Genomic DNA, 20,108 nt, shown 5'->3' with positions numbered 1-20,108 from the left:
CTGTCAATCAAAGCAGCCTCCCTAATTTTGAGCTTTAAAAACACTCCCTGAGCCAAGCAAGGAGGTCTTTGGTTTTACTTTTTCTCCATTTCCAAGTGTGAAAAGGATAAGCAGAAGAAAATGGATGGGTGGGGATGGTGTAGATAGGGTATGACCTGTAAGTCAGCAGTTTTTAGGCTGTATGAATGTATATTTTTTCTCAGATTATCTCTGGGATTAAGGTTTGTCTTGTTTTGTGAGAGGCTTTCATCAGCTCCTCCTGCAGCCTCTGGGGGGGTAATAAAGGTTTATTGAGCTGAACTGATGGTTATTGCCCCAGAAGACCAAAGTCTCTGTTTGTGTGTGTCCTTTATTCAACATGCATTATAAAACTATGTGTGTGACTTTAGCAGATATTAGCTGCTTTTATAGTTGCTATTGTGTGTGTGCGTGCGTGCATGCGTGTGTGTGTGTGTGTGTGTGTGTGTGTGTGTGTGTGTGTGTGTGTGTGTGTGTGTGTGTGTGTGTGTGTGTGTCCTCCATCCTTGGTGTCAGTCAGACAAAAGGTGCACAATGTCAACACCAAACGCACCTGTCAGGCCACACCTTTCTGACTTTCTCTCCTCCATACCTGCCTGCGCTCTGTCTGATTGGTATCTTCAGGTGATCTCTGATTGGCTGAAAACACAAAAGCAAAGAGACGCACACTCACAGAGCCACAGACACTTAGAGGGAATCATGCCATTAATGCACTCACAACAAGCTGAAAGCAAAGCTGAAGGATTTCAGAGCAGCTGCCCCTCAGAGCTGTAAGTGTGTGTTTTTTATAAGTACTGACAATAAAAGGCTTTAAATGAAATGAGTATTTAAGGAAGGATTTCTGGTGTGAGTTCAAACTTTAACCTCCTGAAATCCTCTGTCCTCATATGGGTACTTTTACATTTTGGGTTTCCCGCACGTTATACTTCATACTGTAAACTAAACACATATATGGACGTACTTCTCTTTAAAAACAACTGTAACGACTATGTAACGAAGTAATGGCATCCTGTTCAGTGATGACGCTTAGTTTATATGCTTATCAGGTCCAACTAGTCACAAATAGCCCGGAGTAATTAACAGTGCTCTGAGTATCAGGAGGTTATGGTTTCATGGTGGATGTTGTGATATAGACAGCATATAAGGGTTTAATTTAAACCTGTTCTCTAGCTCTTTCCTAGTTATATCATCATGTCTTACAAGCTTTTGGGGAACATGATGAGACAACAATGAATTATTTTTGTCATCTGACGGGCTTCAGCTGGTAACACCTGTTCTAGAGTGTTGGGCTTGGCTCACTGAAAAACCTTTAAATGCCTGCAGGGCGTTTGTTTTGAGTGGAATATTTTGGGCTTTGGGAGATTTCACAGATTAAAGGAACATGCTTTCAAGCTCCTATGTTTAAAAATAGTTTAAAGCATTTTGATGCTAATTAAGGCTATCGATAGCTACATGTCCAAGATTTTTGTGTGTTGTCTCGAAGAGATAACAACTGAGGTTAAAGTAGGGCTGTGCTGTACTTCTGTGTAGTACCAATTTGAACCACAAGATGGTGCAGCGAGTCATTGAGACAAAAGCGGTAAGGCTACAAAGAAATAATGGTGCTGAAAGTTTTAGTTAAATTCTACAGAAAGTGACAAAAACAGGCCCTTTTTTTTTTTTTTTTTTTTTTTTTTTTTTTTTTTTTTTTTTTTTTTTTTAGCCTGTCATGTCTGGTAGATCTTGCAAGCAGAACTGTGATCTGAATGCGTTGTTGTGCCAAACATATTTGCTATTTCAAGATGAGCTCTATAGGTTCTCAATAGGCTCTTCTTGTTGTTGTTTTAACCCTTTATTTTATTTATCTGAGTTATTTTTCCACATACTATGTAACAGCCAGAGCTGACAGGCTGAAGAAGAGGAAAATAAAGAGAAGAAAAAGGGAGAGAGAAAGGGAGCAAAAAAAAAAAGGGGAAAGAGCACAAGTCTATTAATCAGATACTTCATCACTTTAACATATAAAAAAAAATACTATCAATACTTGCAAAAATAAATTTGTGTGTGAAAAACAAAACTAACAAAGCATGTTACGCACACCAACAATTTTGTTGAGTTGTGATTGAGTGGGCGTTTGTGTCTGTGTCATGTTTGTGTCTGTGTCATGGAACGTACTTACCAATGAGGGCAAAACGCTGCAGCTCCACCCATCAGAAGCCAGAGGCAGGTACGGAAAGCCCCCGGAAACCCAGGCCACCAGCAGCCCACCAAGGGCCAGGAAGACCCCCGGCCACTCAGTCCAAAGACAACCGCACACCTACCCCAGCAGACGGGAGAGGGTGGTCTCAGACGGAGCCCCCCCAGTCGAGGAGCGAGGGCTCCAGGGAACCCAAGGCGATGAGAAGCCAGCCCCCCCCCAGCGGCCAGCCCCCTGCACTGGCCGGCGGCAGGGCTCCCGGGCCCACGGCACCCAAGGACCGCCCGACCCTCCACAGAGCCCCCCCCCACGCCGAAGAAGCCAACGCAGCCCCGCACCGCACCCCCAAGGGGGGCAGGCCAGTACCCACGCCAGAACACCCAGCCCCACCCAGGAACCCCGAGGCACCCCCATCCCAGGGGGGTAGGGGGGAGGAGGCAACCAGCAAGGAGCGGCCAGGAGGCAAGGCACAAGGCCCAGACCCAGGTCCAGCCATACATACAAACACACCCAGACACCCGTGTACACATTTATACACAGATACTCATACATGCCCATACATACTTACCCACACACAGATATGCCATACATACACATTCACTCACCCACCCATACTCACGGAGACGGTGACAAATACACAAAGACACACATTCATCCATAGCTACCCACCCTCTGAAGGCGGGGCAAGTGGAAACCACCCCAGGGCCAACAGCGACCCCAGGACGCCACCAGCCCGGTCCCCAAGGAACCACCCGACCCCTACCCCGGGCGAGACGCAAGAAATCGGGGTGTAAGATGGCCCATCCACCCCTCCTCCTCCCCAACTTGTAGGTCTATGTGTTAATGTTTGTGAGTGAATGAGGTGTATAGGGTGCAGTTAAAATTGAGGGGACAGTTATGCCACAAGCGCCAACTGTTGGTCGTCAGCGCTTGCCCATACTGCCCCCCCAAAACCCTCCATGTCTAAAGTGCAAATAAAATTTGGAGACAGACAGTGACGAGGATCCGAGTGGGGCCACCTCAGCGGCCCATCTCATCAACCTCTGAGTAACATGCCTGCCCCAAAGGTCCTATGTGTATCAGGGTGTAAGTGTGTATGTGTTGTGAGTTATAATGACTAAAGTGCAATTAAAACGGAGAGGCAAGTGGTGGTGCAGCTCTCCACGTGGCCTCTCCATCCTACATCTGTGAGTGATGTGTATTCTGTGTGTGTGTGTGTGTGTGTTTGTGTATGGGGAGGGGGAGGGGGGGGGGGGGGCATATGACCAGGAAAAATCCTGGAAGAAGAGAGCCAGCTGGCCGCTGGCTCAATAGGCACCCCGACCTCCCACACCCCAGCACAGGGCAGGGGGAGGTGAGCCCGGGGCCGCGGTGACAGCATCCCGGAGCACTGCAGCACCCGAGGTTGGCGCCCTCGCCCCCACCGCAGAGGGCGGCCCGCTCCTCCTAGATGCCCATTCACTCAACAATAGACACAAACAGGCGACAGGACATACTGGCCTGGGCATGGAAATGCAGTGCCCAGTCCCCCCCAACCACCCCACCGCGGCCCCATCCCCCACCCCACCCCCCTGCAATGCAGGCACCCCAGGGCCCCAAAAGCGTAGACCGGACATCCCGACGTCAGGCCAACCCACCCCACCCGGCGGCGCGGCCGGGACAGCAGAGGCCCCCCCCGCGCCAGGGGGGCCCACCGGGAGCCGGCGCGGCCCCAGTGCCGGGGCCCCAGACCCCAGCCCCCAAGCCATACAGGGAAGACCAGCCAACCGACCGAGGGCCGGCACCACCCCCCCAAGCACCCCGCCCACACCCCAGGACTGAAGGCAGCACCATCCAAGCCCCCACCACCACCAACCAGGACAGGCACACAGACATCACCAGAAGGTCGCCCCAGGACCCCAGCCCCAGGAGGCTACCAGCTACCCAGGCCCCCGGAGTCCCCCCCCACCCCCCCACAAAGCACATCAGGAGCAGAGCCCGCAGCCCACCACCCCCACTAAGTAATGGAGCTGAGCAGTGGGAACCAAAGAGAGTCAAATTCCTCCAATTTGTTTTTAGAAGAAGCAGACATTCTCTCTAAACTAACATGATCTACTAATAAATTTCTGTACTGAGTAATACATAGTTTATTTTTTGTCTTCCAGTTCATGAGGATCATCTTCTTAGCGATGCACAAGGCAGTAAGAACTATGTGTGATATATTTAACTCCATAATTAATTCACTGACATCACCTAAGATGCATAGTCTGGGGGAAGTTGGGATATGACAGCTAAACCATGTGGATAGATCTTCACAAATCCTCTGCCAAAATCTCTGAACTGGTACACAAGACCACAGAGCGTGTAGATGATTATCCTCTGAATTGCTTGTACAGTGGGTGCATATGTTTGAGTGTGTAAGGCCCATTTGGAACATCCTTTGTCCAGTGTAGTATGTTCTATGGAGAATCTTATATTGTACAAGTTGTATTTGGGGTCTTTTAGTCATTTTGAAGATATTTAAACATATTTCTGTCCATAAATTTTGATCCAGGTTGACAGAAAGATCACGCTCCCATTTTGTAATTGGGAGGGAAACTGAATCATCAGTTTTTATTAATAATTTATATAATTTTGATAACAATTTTGGGGTACAGAGGTTAAGAAATTCTGTTACCCAAGTAGGCATTTCTAGATTCAATTGATTAAGGTTAAATCTTCCCTGTAGGACGGACTTAACTTGTTGATATTCCAGAAATCTACCGTTGTCAATTCTATATTTTGATATAAGTTCTTGGAACGTGATAAAATTTCCATCTTGGATAATATGTTCTAAGTTATTTATACCCTTATCACGCCATAACGGAAAATTCAGCATTTTCTTTTTCTGACAAATATCTGGATTGTTCCAAATGGGTGTTAGTTTACAGGGGATGAGTGAAGACTTAGTTATTTATTTTTAAAAATTCCCACCAGGCTGTCAGAGAGGTATTTATACTAAGGACTTTATAGCAGTTATGATGTTTAATACTGGAACTAATGAAAGGTAAATCTGAGATTTTTATTTTTCCACAAAACGCCTGTTCTAGATCCAGCCATGGGTTGTCTAATGAGTTGGATTTGATCCACTTTGAAATATACTGCAATCTACTGCTTAAGAAATAGTAATAAAAGTTTGGTAATTCTAGACCTCCACTGTGTTTTGGCTTTTGTAAAGTTTTTAAGCTTATTCTTGACGGTTTGTTTTTCCATAAAAATTTTGAGATGTTTGAATCTAGTGACTTGAACCAAGGAATAGAAGGTTTATTAGGGTTTATTAGGGAAAAACAGGCCCTTTTTAATTTATGTGTTGATTCTTCTCTTGATAGCTTTCCATTCTTGTGATAGTCTCACCTGTATTGTATTAGTCACTTCCTGTTTTATTCTGAAATTTCAGTTCTGTCTTCTGTTTTGTAGCCATTGTTCTGTTTTCTGTTAATGTCACACCTTGTGCTGCATGTAGTCAAGTAATCCAGGCCTTTCTAGGTTTGCTTGCACTCTTTGTTCTCTTTGTGTTGATTTCCTTGCGAATAACTGCCGGAGTGTTTTGTGGACTTTGCCTTTTGCCTGCACCATCCTGGATTGTTTGCCACGCTGATGGATTTCCTGCGTATGACCATTACCTGTTTTTGGATTAAACATTTGGAGTTTGGACTTCGGCGCTGATCTCTGTATGTTCTGTTTACAGGACTGCTTCCTGTGATTCTTACACTTTCCTTGGCTTACACCAATCAACTTCTCAAGTGATTTCAGTCCAGTGTTGCAATAAAATCATGACAGTTTTGCTAAGTTTGTGGTTCTCTCCTGTCATCATGACCATTTGGTGTAAGGTGATCTTAATAAAGGCTCTCAGTAAGGCCCCAGTCACACAAGCCTGGAGACCTGGCAACAACTGATCACTGGGGAAAACTAGTTGGTGACCAGTTGGTGAGTGGTTGCTGGAGGTTGCTGGCAGTCACTGTGTTGCTAAGACCTCACTCACGCAGGCTCTGAGACCAGTCACTGACCGCTTGGCAACCACAGGTGTTGAGGGAGAAATTCCCTAACTGCTTGGTGACTGCTTGGTGATTGGTTGCTGGCTGGAACTTGGTGAAACTGGTCACAAAGAAGTACCAAAACCTCGATGTGATTGCTTTGGTTGCTAGCAGATTGCCACGGTTTAAAGGTTTTTGGTGCAGAGGTTTCGAGGTTAAGTCGGTCTTTCTCGTCTTGACATGAAGTGAAACACATTTAATATTATTGTAAGTTTGTTTTTTGTCTTGGTTCATGCAGACATGAACGTCACCAACAACCAGTTTTCTCTCTCCACTCCACAGCCGGTACGATGTATTCTCTTTTTCTTTTTAGAAAAACTATTGCACACACTCATGGGTGAGCAAAAGCTGCTTGTGTTCAAGTTTTTCTACTTTCCACCAACAGTAGATGGGAGATAATGTCAGAAGGAATCTAGAGCTGCAGTCTTTCTTTTATTTACTCCCTGAAAGCTGTTTGTAGTGCTGCAAATAGAGACAAATGTTCCAAAGTAACAAATTACACCAAGCTCTGCTTGTGGCACATTATCTTTAGATGTAAAGCTTTTAAGTCTTTCATAAGTCTTTTTTGTTGTCTTCTAGTGTGCGGCAAGGTTACTGTAGCCATAACTTGAACTGTTACTGCATTTGTTCATTGCTCTAATGGGATGATTGGCACTCTGGACTGCTTTTAAACCTTATTCACTACTTTTTAAGCATTTTTCAATCACATTTTGGTGATTCTGTATATTTTGAGATTTTTTTTTAATGTGTTGTGAGGAGTAAAGTTGCTATTATGGGATAGGGATTTGTCTCAAAGTAACTGCCTATAAGCATCAACAAGAATGGGAGGAATTACTTCTAGAAGGGCTTACTCACATATATGCTGACCTCCTTATGTGAAACTTTGACCATGTTTAATGAACATCCATGGCTGCAACAGTAGAGCTATACATGATAGAAAGTATACCAGTGAAACGGTGCCCTGTGGCGGCTGGGCCGGGTCCTTTACACAGGACTTTGTGATGCAGATCTGGCCAAATGTGAGCCGGCTCCAGCCCGTACAAAGCTGCCACATGTAGTGTTTTCAGGGGAGTTACTTCAACTATCGCTCTGCAAACAACAGATGGCTGCAGTGACATCACAGAGTCTTGTCATCACCATGCGGTTGCTGGGAGACAAACTGCATGGACTTAGTGGCTGAATATGTTGGTGTTTGTGGAGACACAGACTGTATTTAAAAGATGGACGTAGCCGCTGTGACATCACCCACTAATTCTATTTTGGCCGAAGAAGTGACCACCATTCACCTGTTAAGTTAATTAATGTTGGAGGGAACCAGGTGAGCCATTTCCCTTTGCTTCCAGTCATCACGCTGAGCTCGGCTGACTCCTCTTCTGTATTTAACGCACAGACACAGTAATTATTTTTAGCCTCGTCTCATTTCCCCCAAATTTTCTGAACTACTCCTTTAAAGTTTTGTGGAGAAAGGAGCTGATGTCGCTTCACAGGAAGCCGCCTTTCTCCACAGATCAAACCCAGAAGAGTTTGTTCTGATCTCGGGTCCAGTTTGGATCGTATGAGCAGCTTTGAAGGTCGTGACTGAACGCTTTTTCTTAATGAACTTCCTTATTGTGTGTGTGTGTGTGTGTGCGTGCGTATGTGTGTGTGTGTGTGCGTGCGTGCGTGCCTGTGTGTGTGTGCGTGTTCCCAGTGGAGCATGTCTATAGCGAGTGTGCAGAACCTTCTTTTTCTTCTTTCAATCGATATCTGATACTTGTGGCTTTCCTCGTGTGTGAGGTAAGATTAGCAGTGCTCACGCCTGCTCTGTGTGTGTGTGTGTGTGTGTGTGTTACCTGTATTACCTATACTACCCTTTTCTTGCGCCTTGCAGCTGCTTTACCTGCATTTTGTCTTCTAATCTGCAGTAAGCAGCGGCGTGCTCTCCGGCAGTGTTACGTTACACATGAGGAAGAGGTTTTATTTCCCTCAGACAGGAGGCGCCTGCTGATTTAATTGCATGCGTCATGTTTAGTTTTTTCATAAAGGTAAAAAAATATGTTTAGTCACTGTTTGCCTGCATTCCTGTTAGATGCTGCAGTGTTAGGTTTGTCCTCAGAGTTTAGGGCAGCTGCAGGAGTGTCTTTTTTCAGTGCTTGCTTCCTCTAAAATAACCTCTATGGTAGTATCTAGCAGCTCTGTGGTGATTTATTTAATATTATTTATTGTTTTGCTGGTATAAAGCTGACAGGGTTGCCTGTCAGAAAAAGTCTGAGCAACACCGACTTTATGGATTGGAGCTCTGTGCTCTGATATTTGTGATTTAAAGGGACGTTTGCTTTGTTCAACCACTGGGACATATTTGATTACACAGTTGATTTGTTTTTTTATTGCAATAAAAGCTATACATAACAGTAGCATTAATAGTAGCTGTGGTGTCCTTAAAGTCTTTATTCCTGTAATTATAAACATCTAAAATAAACGATGAGTTTGTTTTTTATGTCAGGTTCTTTTTCTGCCTGGAACAAAATAACAAAATGTTTCTAAATCACTTTTGGAGGGTTTGTCATGCAGGTCAGAGCAGATATTCATGGTGCCCAGAGGATGAATCATGATGACTGATGATTTTTCCTTTAGCTGCAGCATAATTCTCCAGATGAGTCAGTTCAATTAAATTTTATTTATATAGCACCAAATGACAGCTACAGTCGCCTCGAGGCGCTTTAACGATGAAGCCGGTTCTCTTGCTTTTCATATAGAGACATCGATGATCTCTGATGATGATGAACTTCCTGAAACACCCGGATTTCCTCACCTGGATAAACGCTGCCTGGGCTTTGCTGATTCGTCGCCCTGCTTGTCTATCATGCTGCCAATCTACATGAAGGACTTTAGTTATTTTTCACTCTTATAAATGGGCACATTTATAAACCACAATCTTTTGGTTCACAGGCTTAGATGGTCAGGTGGGTCCTTCATATCCATTCCAAAGTTTAGACCTCACGGCTGGTTTAGACTTCAGCGGTGAAGCTGTGCAGAGCCTGCGGCGTTTCCTATGGAAGTGGTCGACGCCGTTGTGCATGGTGTTAATTACCTTGTGGTTGTGTCCCAGTGTTTTATATGCAGTGGCAGCCACGAGAGAAACAAATAAAATCCTGGGACTTTTTCCCCTCCTGGGTCCCAACTCTTTGCTGTGGTCAGTTTTCTTTGGTTTGTTTTTTGGGCGGTTTTTGTCCCTCAAGTTTTCCCACTTCTTTGAGCGCTCCCTCACGTCCATTTCAACAGTTTCTGTAACCTCCCGCCAGGAATTTGCTGACACACGTGAGTAAATGTAGTTCCAGGAGGTGCACGTCAGGTTCTGGTTACGTCACAGGGTTTCAGAGATGTCCATGATTCAGCTTTTGCCATCAGTCCACTCACCCCTGGAATGACCCACGTTAGATAAAGCTTGTGGAAATAGTGACTTCTTTAGAGTCATTTCTAAAAGCACATTTTTGCAGACTTTTTTTTTATGATGTTGTTTTATCAACTTCTTTTTTGTCCTGTTCTCCCCTGCTTTTGCTTTTAATGCTTTTATTCATTAATTGTGTTGACAGGTTGTGTTTTACATTTTTCTACAAAAGGTCAAAGGTCAAAGAAATCTTAATTATCCCCAGGGGGCAATGTGTGTCTTGGATCTTTTCCTTTCTGCCCCTAAAGTCTTTCCATTTGTCTGTGCCTTCATGGCTCTGTGGCGTAGCGGTCGACAGCTTCACCGCCCATGCAAAAGATCCACGGTTTGAAGCCGGGAGAGGACATAAATCCAGCGTCAGGGGGTCACAAGTTATTTTTATTATCAGAAAATCTCAGTATGCCAGCAACCTAAACTAAAATTTTTAACTTGGGAAACACCAACATGTGCAGCAACATAAAAACTGGATACTTTTGTTGTGGATACTTTTGATGTTTTAATTTTTTTGTATCTTGTGCTTTATTTTATTTTATTTTATTTTACTGCAGTAAAAGTATTGCAGTCAGAGGAGCCCTGCAGCACGCTCCATGTGCTGAAGGCTCGGGTCAGATTCTGCATGTCTGTCCTCCTCCTCTCTCTCTCCCAGCCTTCCTGCCATTCTTTAAAAAAAAGGTCAAGTGTCAGTTAGAGGAGAGAAGTTATAAGAGGAAGATGTGGGAACATTTATTGCAGTGAGAGAACTTCAGAGGGAAGACCCAAATGAGGCATCTTTAGGATCTTCTCAGCGAGCCGCAGAATCCGTACCGGTGAATCCCGTGATCTTCTCTCTCATCGGTTCTTCTTACTGATGCTATCTGCAGGTTCAACAGGCAGAGCTGCGTCATTGTTATCAGTGACAGCACCAGTACGTAGAAGTGTGCATTTGTCAGGCTGCTTGTGCCCTGTCGATGAACTCCGTGCCGGTCGCTGTTTCGTCGAGCAGGTTTGGCCGCCGTCTCTTCCTGTTGTTCTCGGGCCTGCTGGGAGTTTTTGCATGTGCTTTGTTTTGTGCTGTTTGAGTCGCTCGTGCTGAATTCAAAACCGATGGTGAAAAAGAAAATCCTGCTGCTCTGGCAGAGGCACGAACCACAGCACGGGATGCTAACATTTGCAACAACCCTTGGTTATGTTTTTATTAGCATTTATTTCTCCTGCATGGTCAGCACACGTCTTTATTTACTGTCACCTCACATGGAGGCATGAAAGGAGGCAGCAGAGGAGGTCTGTGCAGGGAGGAGGTTGGGGTGGATAGATGGGTCCTAACTGCTTTTTTTTTTTTTTTTACAATGACAACAGAGCTCCTTGAAAGGTTTAGTAATCCACCTGCAAGCTTTATTAGCCTAAATGAATTCTTCACTTAATAAAACTGTAGTTCTAGCATATATTATATCATTTTTAACTGAAACCATAACAGGGCATGTTTAAAGGGGGGCCTGGGGTGTTCCTGTGCCCGTGAAATTTGTTTCCCCACCACGCTACATTTTCACATTTTTAAGTTTCAGTGAAGCAAACTCCCCCTTGTTTGCCTCCCAGTGGTTTGGTCCACTGCCTGCCACTCCCCAGCTCCTGTACTTTGCAAACTCAAAGCAAAGGATGTGTGAGATGTTCATTATTTTTGCCACTCAGTCGAATAAAGACTGCGTTGTGCTTCAATGCATTTAATTTAGCTAAGCAGCTATAGGCTGGAGCTGCTCACAGACTCATTATAACTTGCTCCACCCCTTTTAAAAATGCCCCCACAGATAGATCATCCCAGCGTGGTGCAATGGTTAGCGCTGTAGTTTCACACTGAGAAGATCTCAGGCTCAAACCTGCCCAAGTTTGCATGGCCTTCTTTTTCCTGCATGTGTTTGTTGTAGTGGGACATTTTACAACGGGAATCTATGGAGGTTGATTCGGATTTGGAGCAGCCTCAAGTGGACAATAGAGGAACTGCAGCTCTTTAACTTGATGCAGAAAACTACAACCTGAGCCTGCAGCCTCACTGCTGTCAGGCTCAGTCACTCTGTGTAAGAAAAAACCCTGATATTACACATTAAATAATGGAAGCATTCAGATGTAGGTTTTTCAGGTGCTCTGATGTTGTGATGCTGACAGTCTGACAGTCTTACGAGTGACTGCGGGTGAACTGTGATGGCATTTTTCTTTCAGGTCTCTTAATCACTGCAGTTAGAAAGTAAATAAAACACGATGGACTGAATTTGAAAATGCACTCAGTGACAAAAGGAGGCCGAGAGGAATTTGAAAACCTTCTATCACAGTTGCGTAGCTGTCTGTAGATGTGCCCCCCCCCCCCCTCCCGGTCTCTTTGTCTTCATCCATTCATCTCTGCTGACTCTCCGTCTTTGTGCTTCTTTGTTGTCGGCTGACGTAATCGAGCTGAATGAATGTTTGAGTTTCTCTGCTCAAAAAAAGAAGAGGAGGAAGTCATTACAGGGATGAACCGCCTCAACACGGTTTCCCAGGCAACCCCTCTGGGTGTGTGTGTGTGTGTGCATGTGTGTGTGTGTGTGTGTGTGTAGTGACTTTGTGGGGACACTTTTACCACCTCGAAACTTCACTGATAGCAGACACAGTTTTAAAATGCGTTACATTTTAACGCCTGCAGGAAGTAACCAAATCTTTGAAAGGAAGCCCACCTGTTTCAAGTCGCAGGCTTTAATAAAATATAAATGCCTGCTCCTGGCAAAGTTTTCTGTTAAAAACATGAAATAGTTTCACTGTTTGTCAAAAAAACCCTAAATGTTTAGCACATATTTTGACCTAGAAAGGGCTCCATTAGCTCAGTGGGGTAAACTCCAGAGCTATAGCTGTTACTTGCAAAGGCGTGGAGTTTACAAAGTATCAATAAAATGGCACAATGAGCCACTTTTTCTTGTGTAAGTCATGTGGAACAAATAATGAACATCATTTTCATGGTGTAACAAGGAAATTACACTAGCATACGTTAGCAGGTAGCAACATTCTACAGTGTCTTTTGTGTACATTGAGCCATCGTGCTGCTACATAACTTACCCACCTGGATGCTGCAGTTAGGGGCGTGGCTGCTTTGACTGACAGCTGTTAGTGTGTCAAATCAAGTCTGTGGATCCATCTGCTGCAGCGACACCTGAAATGGTCCCTCTCAGCGGGCGGAGAGGAGCAGTTGCTGTGCCTCGTCTTCATTTGATGCACATTTTGAGTTAATTAGTCAGCTCTGTTTGTGCCTAGAGGGGCATTTAAGGTGTCAACAATCTTCCACCACCTGGGGCTGTCTTGAGCTGCGTGTTGAGCCTCTCCAACTTTTTCGATTTGGCTGTCACGTTTGTTTAGTGCTTGGCTGTTTTTGTAACTTGGTTTTTGTCTGGCCTCCACACCTTGACCTGCCCGGCTTTTTTAGATCTACCAAGCCGCGGTTCTCCCGGATCACTGAGAAACATCCAGTATTTTTACCTTTGAGACATTTAAAGCATCTACAGTTTGTTTAAAAATCAGATTTAAATTACTGTAATTAAATTTTTGCTTCAAATGCATCAAGTCTCCTCCAAAGAGTACATTTTACTCAATAAATCCTTTAATTTAGTCCACGTAAAGGAGTAAATGTCAAATCTGACTGGAGTTACCACACCCATATACACGCACACACACACACAAAACCTGGCATCATGTGACTAAAATTCCACATGCAGGTCACATGACGCCAACTAAACCATCTCTATGGCAACTTGGGGAAATGTTTCTGCTGAGGAAGGTTTCAAAATAAAAGCTTCAGAAACAGATAAGTTGGAAAAACAAGATGTTTAACTTATTAGTGATTTATTTGTTCATGTTTTATAGTGAACATTTCCTTCTGTGCCCGTCTGGGCTTTCACATCTCCGTTTGTCACCCAGAAACAGCAGAGACAGAGCGTCACTTTTTTACCTTTGGATCATTTTTGTGATGTAAACCCAATCCGTGGGGCGATTTTTGGCTCTCCTCAAATATGCTTCCACCACATTCAGCAAGACATATCTGGTACTTTTGGAAATGTTATCAGGCCATCTTGAATTTCAAATTACACTACTGCGTATAAAGTTTTTTTTTTTTTGGACCAGCAGCAGAAAGTTCAGTTGTAGGTCTTGTGATTCATGCCGCTGTTAAACTCATTGACCTCAGGTGAGGTCAGTGCTGCAGAGAAGAGTGTGAGTGTGTGAGAGATGAGATGGAAAGTGGAATGTGACAACGCGGTCCCTCCTGTTCTGGAGATTTCTGGGTGTTTGTGGCTGCCTCGCATTCCTCTGACCAGCCCGACAGGTTTCATTTTAATGGGCCTTTATCTGTGCACCTGTATGTGTGTTTCTGATAATGCCGTGGTGGAATGTCCTCAGTTAATAATATAAGCCTGGGTGTGTTTATTGTTGTGTTTTGTGTTCTCTTTTTTCTAAAGGATTGTGGGTTTAAAGGGCTCTGCTGGGTGGAGGGAGGACGCAGCTCTGTCTTTGGTTAAAGACTCGGCTGTCTGTTGTATGATGGCAGCAGTATTCCCATCACGGTATGAAAACCATCAGGAGTTTTACTGATCCATACCAGTCCTGGTTATAAACTGTATATAAAAGATGGAAGCCAGCTTTTCTTTGATGGCTTAAATAGCTCTGCCCCTGTTTTTTAAGAGCATCATTTTCTAAGCTTATGACACAGATATCTGATAATTAATGCTGTCTCGTATGTAAAATGCTAGAATGCTACTATCTGCTGTTTTTTTGTATCAAGCTGTAAACATGTTTTTTTCTGCTATAAAGTTGGACATTTGGGTCCTGACTCACATTTAGAGCCTCAAGTGGAAACTAGAGGAACTGCAGTTTTTGGCACTTAATTTTTCAGGTTGCTGCTTCGTAACATCTTTTTAAGTTTCATAGAATATATCAAATATGCTGCCAAATGCTTGCTCCACAGAGTGTGTGAAAATGGCTTCTGCATATTTAAAGTAAACCTCCCTATTATTTTCTCAAATATGTGCTGTTTCAGTGGTGGATACTTGTGTAAAACATTAAAAAATTAAGACTTTGAGACTTTTCCTGTACATTTTTTTAATCGCATTTTTTTTCTACTACAAGGTAGTTTTTAATTTTCTAGATTAGGTTGAGTTTCTGCATAGCGGAGGTAGTGTAAGCTTAGCCATTCCCACTATTTGTGGTCCAGCGCAGTCCAGTGTCGACCCATCACGTTTTTGTGCAGGCTTTGTTTATGTGCACGTAAGCACTCTCTCTGCATTGTTGTACTCTGGTGGCTGAAATGCAATCTCAGAACTCTTGGCTGTTATCTGGCATGTTTTAAAATTCATCTGTATTTGAGGAACTCTTTAACCGGATATCTGCAGAGGCTAAGCCATCACATGATAGCTGATGGTTTCACCGAGTTTTTACTCACTGTCACAAACACTATGCACTGTGGATGGGATGATGAGCTACTGAGTGACAGATGAATGAGTCTGAATGCCTAACAATGCTAAAACACTTGTATCATAGTGGCAGCTACTTTAACTTTCACTGCAATCAATGAGATAAAAGCAGGAAACAAGTTTCATGTAGAAAGTCCTCCAGAATGATCAGAGATATCAAATTCAGAGAGATTCATTCACAATGTGGGCCACCTTTGACACTTAGGGTATTGAAAAGTGTTGTCTGTACCACATGTAGCCTCAAAGTAATGAGCTGGGTTGGAATTTGGTTGTGTGGAGTTTTTGTAGACAACATTTGGCCTAAATACCACAACATACCCGATATTTGGCCCACATAAGGCAGAGACACTGACCCTGAGTCAGTCATGGCAGCCAAAGAAAACTATAAACAGATTTAGGCCCAACATTCATTGCTACAAAACTGTGCAAACATCTTGGGCTGTCCTGGACCTTATTTCTTTATGTTTTGCTAGGAAAATGGGAAAGAGGTGCAGCAAGTTATTAAAACATACAAGCATACATACAGAAATTCAGTTTATAAGGCAAAAACTGAGTTTGTATAATTCCAAGAAACTTGAAAGTGAATGTTCGGTGTCACCAGCTTCATTCTTCAACACAGCCTGAACTCTCTTAGCAAAGCTCGCTTACTTTTTTCCAGTTTACTCAGTTTTTAAAGGACACTCTGCACCAACTTTTCAGCTAATAGCTCTTTGAGAACGACCTTGTCAGGTAGCAGGCCAGGATTGAAGATATTTGGCAAAGTATTGTATATGGGGCAGAAGTAATAATAAAAAAAGATTACTTTAAAACTTTAACTCCCCCACCCCCAAGGTATGGATGGATGGATGGATGGATGGAGCCAAAGAAAACCACAAATATGGGGCCTCATTAGGGCCAAATATTCCTTGCTACGTGGGGCAAAAATAATCCAAAAATGATCCAGAATTGAAAACTAACTGGTTTAAAATTGTGAGTTTATCGGTCTGGTTGTGTGTCCGGCTAACAAGCAAGCTAGTCACCAAAATTATTTCTGCATCATCCACCTACAGCTTAGGTTTAGAGGAGAGATGAGGTAGATGATGTTCTCTTCTGATGAAGCTGAGGTAGCAGTTTCTATTCTTTGTACTTGTCTCCTTAGTGCCCTCAGATTAAGGTGATACCAGACGTTAAATACTCACCTATCTTTAAGTACAGATGTAGATAAACAGTCGGTGATGGTCGGTGTGTTTGTGTGAAACTCATTTTCTGTGTTCTTTGTTCAGACAACAAAAGGACTCGGAGGAGTATTTCATCTTCCAGGACCATGTGACCTTTAAACTTTGACCTCCCTGCCGTTGTTAACGTCACAGCTGACCTTTGAACTGCAGCTCACTGAGCACGCTCTGTTATTGTTTTCTGGCCCCTCGCGGTGTTTGATGAATGCCTGAATTGTGAATGAGATCAGAACAGAGCAGAGGCATGCGGACCGTCCTGTCTGAACCTGTCGGACCTGAACGCAGCAGGGTTTGGTTTATTTTGGCTGACATATTTTAATTCTGTCTGTGTGTTTGTTATAGATTAGCCAGATCTGCTCTGGGAAGTCAGCTCAGCACTGAAATGCATTTTTTGATGCTCTCGCTTCTTCTTTCCTGACTCAAAGATACAACCCTTCCCTCTCTTGGGGGGCTTTTATTGTGAAATATGGCGAAATATTAACTTTCACTCGAGCTTAACTGAGGTCAAAAAGTAGCCAGTGAATAGATCATATCTGCCGATTTTGGTATTAAAAATAGTTTCTTAGAACAGCACAGCGGTGACTATGATATGACTCAGTTCCACACCTCCTTGTTTATTACCTAGACTTTATTAGGGATTGGCCTTGTTTGATGATTAATATATCTGTGTCCAGATATTTCATTCACCCTTTGTTTATAAGAATGTTATTGGTACAGAGCCTGTTAGGACAGAAAATATGCCAGGTATTTTTTTTTATTGTTGTAAACATGTTTATTTCTGCTATAAAGCTGGACATTTTAGGGTCTGACTCACTTTTTGAACCAGCCTCAAGTGGCCATTAGAGGAACTGCAGTATTTGGGGGTTCCATATTGACTTCCCTTTTCAGCCGGATGAAAAAGTGAGTTATACTTTATTTTCTGTCTGTATTTTTCCTCAGGGAGCTTGATCCCGGATACATTGAGGAGTTTGTGCCTCCAGCACCTTCCCTCTCTGCTCTTCCTCTTCCTCATCCTCCTTCTCCTCCCCCTTCCTTTCCATCGCCACCGCCACAAGAACAACAGCAACAACAAACACACCGGTCATCACCTCGCAGCCCACCATGTTCGGCAGTCCAGCTACGCATCAAAAACAGGTAGGAGGTGGCTGAAAGCCTCCATCAACTCACTGTCCAATAGGCTGCTCCCTCAAACAGCAGTTATCCAATCATTTTCTGCCATCTGTCGCTGGAGGGCTCGGCACGCGGGGCTGTAGTATGTGAGGAGTTTAGATTGTGGTTTCTTTTTTTCTGCCTTTCTACAACCAAGAAATAAACTCAGGGGGAACAGTTGGGGATTATGTGCTTATGATATAATTCACAATTCAATTCAATTTTTTTGTCCAGTTAGCTCACCAGCTCTAGTTGACTAAATTTAAGGGTGGGCATAATTTTGGCTCTTAGAATCAGGAGCTGCTGCTGAGGTAAGAACTGCATGTTAGTCATACCAGAATGAAAAGCCTGTCAGCTGGATAAAGATATGCAGTAATTAAAGGTACCGCTCGCTGCTGCATCGTGTGGTAGAAACTGGTACTACATTGTAGTACAGCACAAACAGAGTTCAACTTCGGTTGATGCCTCTTCAACACAATACAAAGATGTGTTAGGTGATAGCTTTGGTTAATTTTGGAAGGTTTAAACTATTTGTAAATGCTGACATTTACAATAAGTATCTTTTAATATACACATTTGTGCGCAGTATCAGTATCAGTCGGTATGTGTGTGACATTATAAACATTTAAACAAAGAGGGCCATAAAAAGAGAGAGGATGACAGTGTGCATGTAATTATGGTCACAGCCATTGTGTTGCTGACTGAGATTTCCTGTCGACTATTCACTAACAGTTCCTTCCAGAGTTGATAAGTCATCCTTTATTTTCCTAAATATCAGCCGGGTTTACCCCACGCAGGTTAAAACAGGAAGTGATGTCGGCTCAGTGGCAGGCTGGCGGCGGTCAGCCGAGGAGGTCTTCGCCCCTGGTGTTAGGATGTCCTGCCTGCGCTTCCTTTGTGTGTCAGATTTATTGCGATGTCCTGCTGTGTGTTTGTGACCTTATGAGTCAAACTCAGCTCAACAGGAAATAAAACTGAGTTGCTATGGTAACCGCTTCATCGGCAGCATCTTTGAAACAGCTTCCTGTCATCTGCATTGTTTTGTTCATGTTTTTTCCCCAAATTCAGACATTTTTAGTGAGACTGGAAACTTTTGAATCTTTAAAGAAGATAAAATATGTTTATGCAAGTTTGATTACAAAATAAGTATATCACTAAATAAAGTGAAAAATAAGTATATATCTATCTATCTATCTATCTATAGATAGATAGATAGATAGATAGATAGATTTTTTAAAGTTTAATTTTTATTTGAATTAATTCTGCAGGATCAGCTTATGAGAAAGGATGCACGTATATATCATTTTCCTTTGGAATTGGTCCCACAATAAAATGCAAACATAGATTTTTCTCTTATAATTTTCTTTCGGAGTCCTCGAGGACCTTTGACTCGGGTTTTGTAATTTAGTTTAGCACTAAAACCACCTTGGCATTTTAATAAACATGTTCAAATAAAACCCCATCATCTCATATTTCAGGACTTCATCTATCATGGATTGAACTTTGGGGGGTGTGAGATAAAAATAACAGTCTGAGCACTTATAGAGCTGCAGGTGGAGTCATTTTGAATCAATGTAAAATGCTGTGCTCAACAGTCGGGGCATGCCTGGTTTTGATATGAAGGCTGCTATAACATAAGCCAGAGCGAGCTTTGTGAGTTGATAGATAAGTATATGGAGGGGACCGTAGTTTGACTAAAGATGAATAATTACTGCAGGGCTGCACGGGTCATGGATGGGATGTTGAGCCAGGCCTGAGAGGGTCAAAGTGGGGGAGAGTGTGTGACCTAATGTGTGGAGAGCTGGGTGGGTTGATGGCTGTGCAGAGCAGCAGGGGAACAGAGTATTTGAATTTGATTCAGGAACCACAGGACTGATCTCCAAACAACAAATCAGTGTGTTTCCACCACCACAGTGGCTGCTGTGTAAATTTTACTTTGTCTATACTGACAGTTAAAGTTAAACAACGTTCTTCTTCTTCTCTATTTTTTGCTTGTTTTTATGGGAAAAACAACCAAACCAGATCTTTGTTGGTCTAAAAGAGTGAGCATGAAGCCAGGGTCGTGGCTCTGCATCTGCCTTAGCCTACACAGAAGGAAGGATCACGGGAATTCAAGCATTTATCTCCAGATCCACTCAACGGCGGTGACTCTGTGTGTAGGTCAAATACCGTTTGGTTGAACATTTGGCTTAAAAAGTTAGAGGAAGAAAAGCTGAGCTCAGAGTGAAGAAGAAAAAGTGGAAAAACATAAAATATCAAAAAGCAAAGAAAATGTCTGCAGGGAAGGGTTTTAATTGTTTTTGGCACTTTGCGGCAGGAGCTATGCTAACGAGCCAATAACAGCACAGATGTGAACAAAGGTAGACCACATCAACAGCTGTTCCAACTATTCCTGACAGCTACCCCCTGACAAGGTGCTCCACCTGCACCACCTTGCTAGGACCTTGAACCAAAGCACCAAAATATCGAGCTAACAGGCTAAAATTCTCTGTAAAGCTGAGCCGAAGGGCACTGCAGACAAAGGTGGCAAAAGCGTGCAGATTTATCACTTAAATAGGACAGATACTGACTCAAAGTACTGATTCAACTTCTTAGCCCTTCATTTTTGTATATACGTGT

The 20,108-nt window shown here is 43.3% G+C and overlaps 1 protein-coding gene across 1 annotated transcript in view; it reads left to right on the top strand.

Annotated features, from left to right (window-relative positions):
• Positions 1–20,108, top strand: part of shroom3 (shroom family member 3) — a 71,850-nt gene that overhangs the window by 12,288 nt on the left and 39,454 nt on the right. The window contains exon 3 of the mRNA XM_030742996.1: positions 17,280–17,474. Coding sequence (XP_030598856.1) covers positions 17,280–17,474 — 195 coding nt within the window. The remainder of the gene's footprint in view (positions 1–17,279; positions 17,475–20,108) is intronic.

Source organism: Archocentrus centrarchus, chromosome 12 (assembly GCF_007364275.1).
Source record: "Archocentrus centrarchus isolate MPI-CPG fArcCen1 chromosome 12, fArcCen1, whole genome shotgun sequence".
NCBI classification, from domain to species: Eukaryota; Metazoa; Chordata; class Actinopteri; order Cichliformes; family Cichlidae; genus Archocentrus; species Archocentrus centrarchus.
The sequence above is the reverse complement of the archived record's forward strand: the minus strand, read 5'-3'. Positions and strand labels throughout refer to the sequence as shown.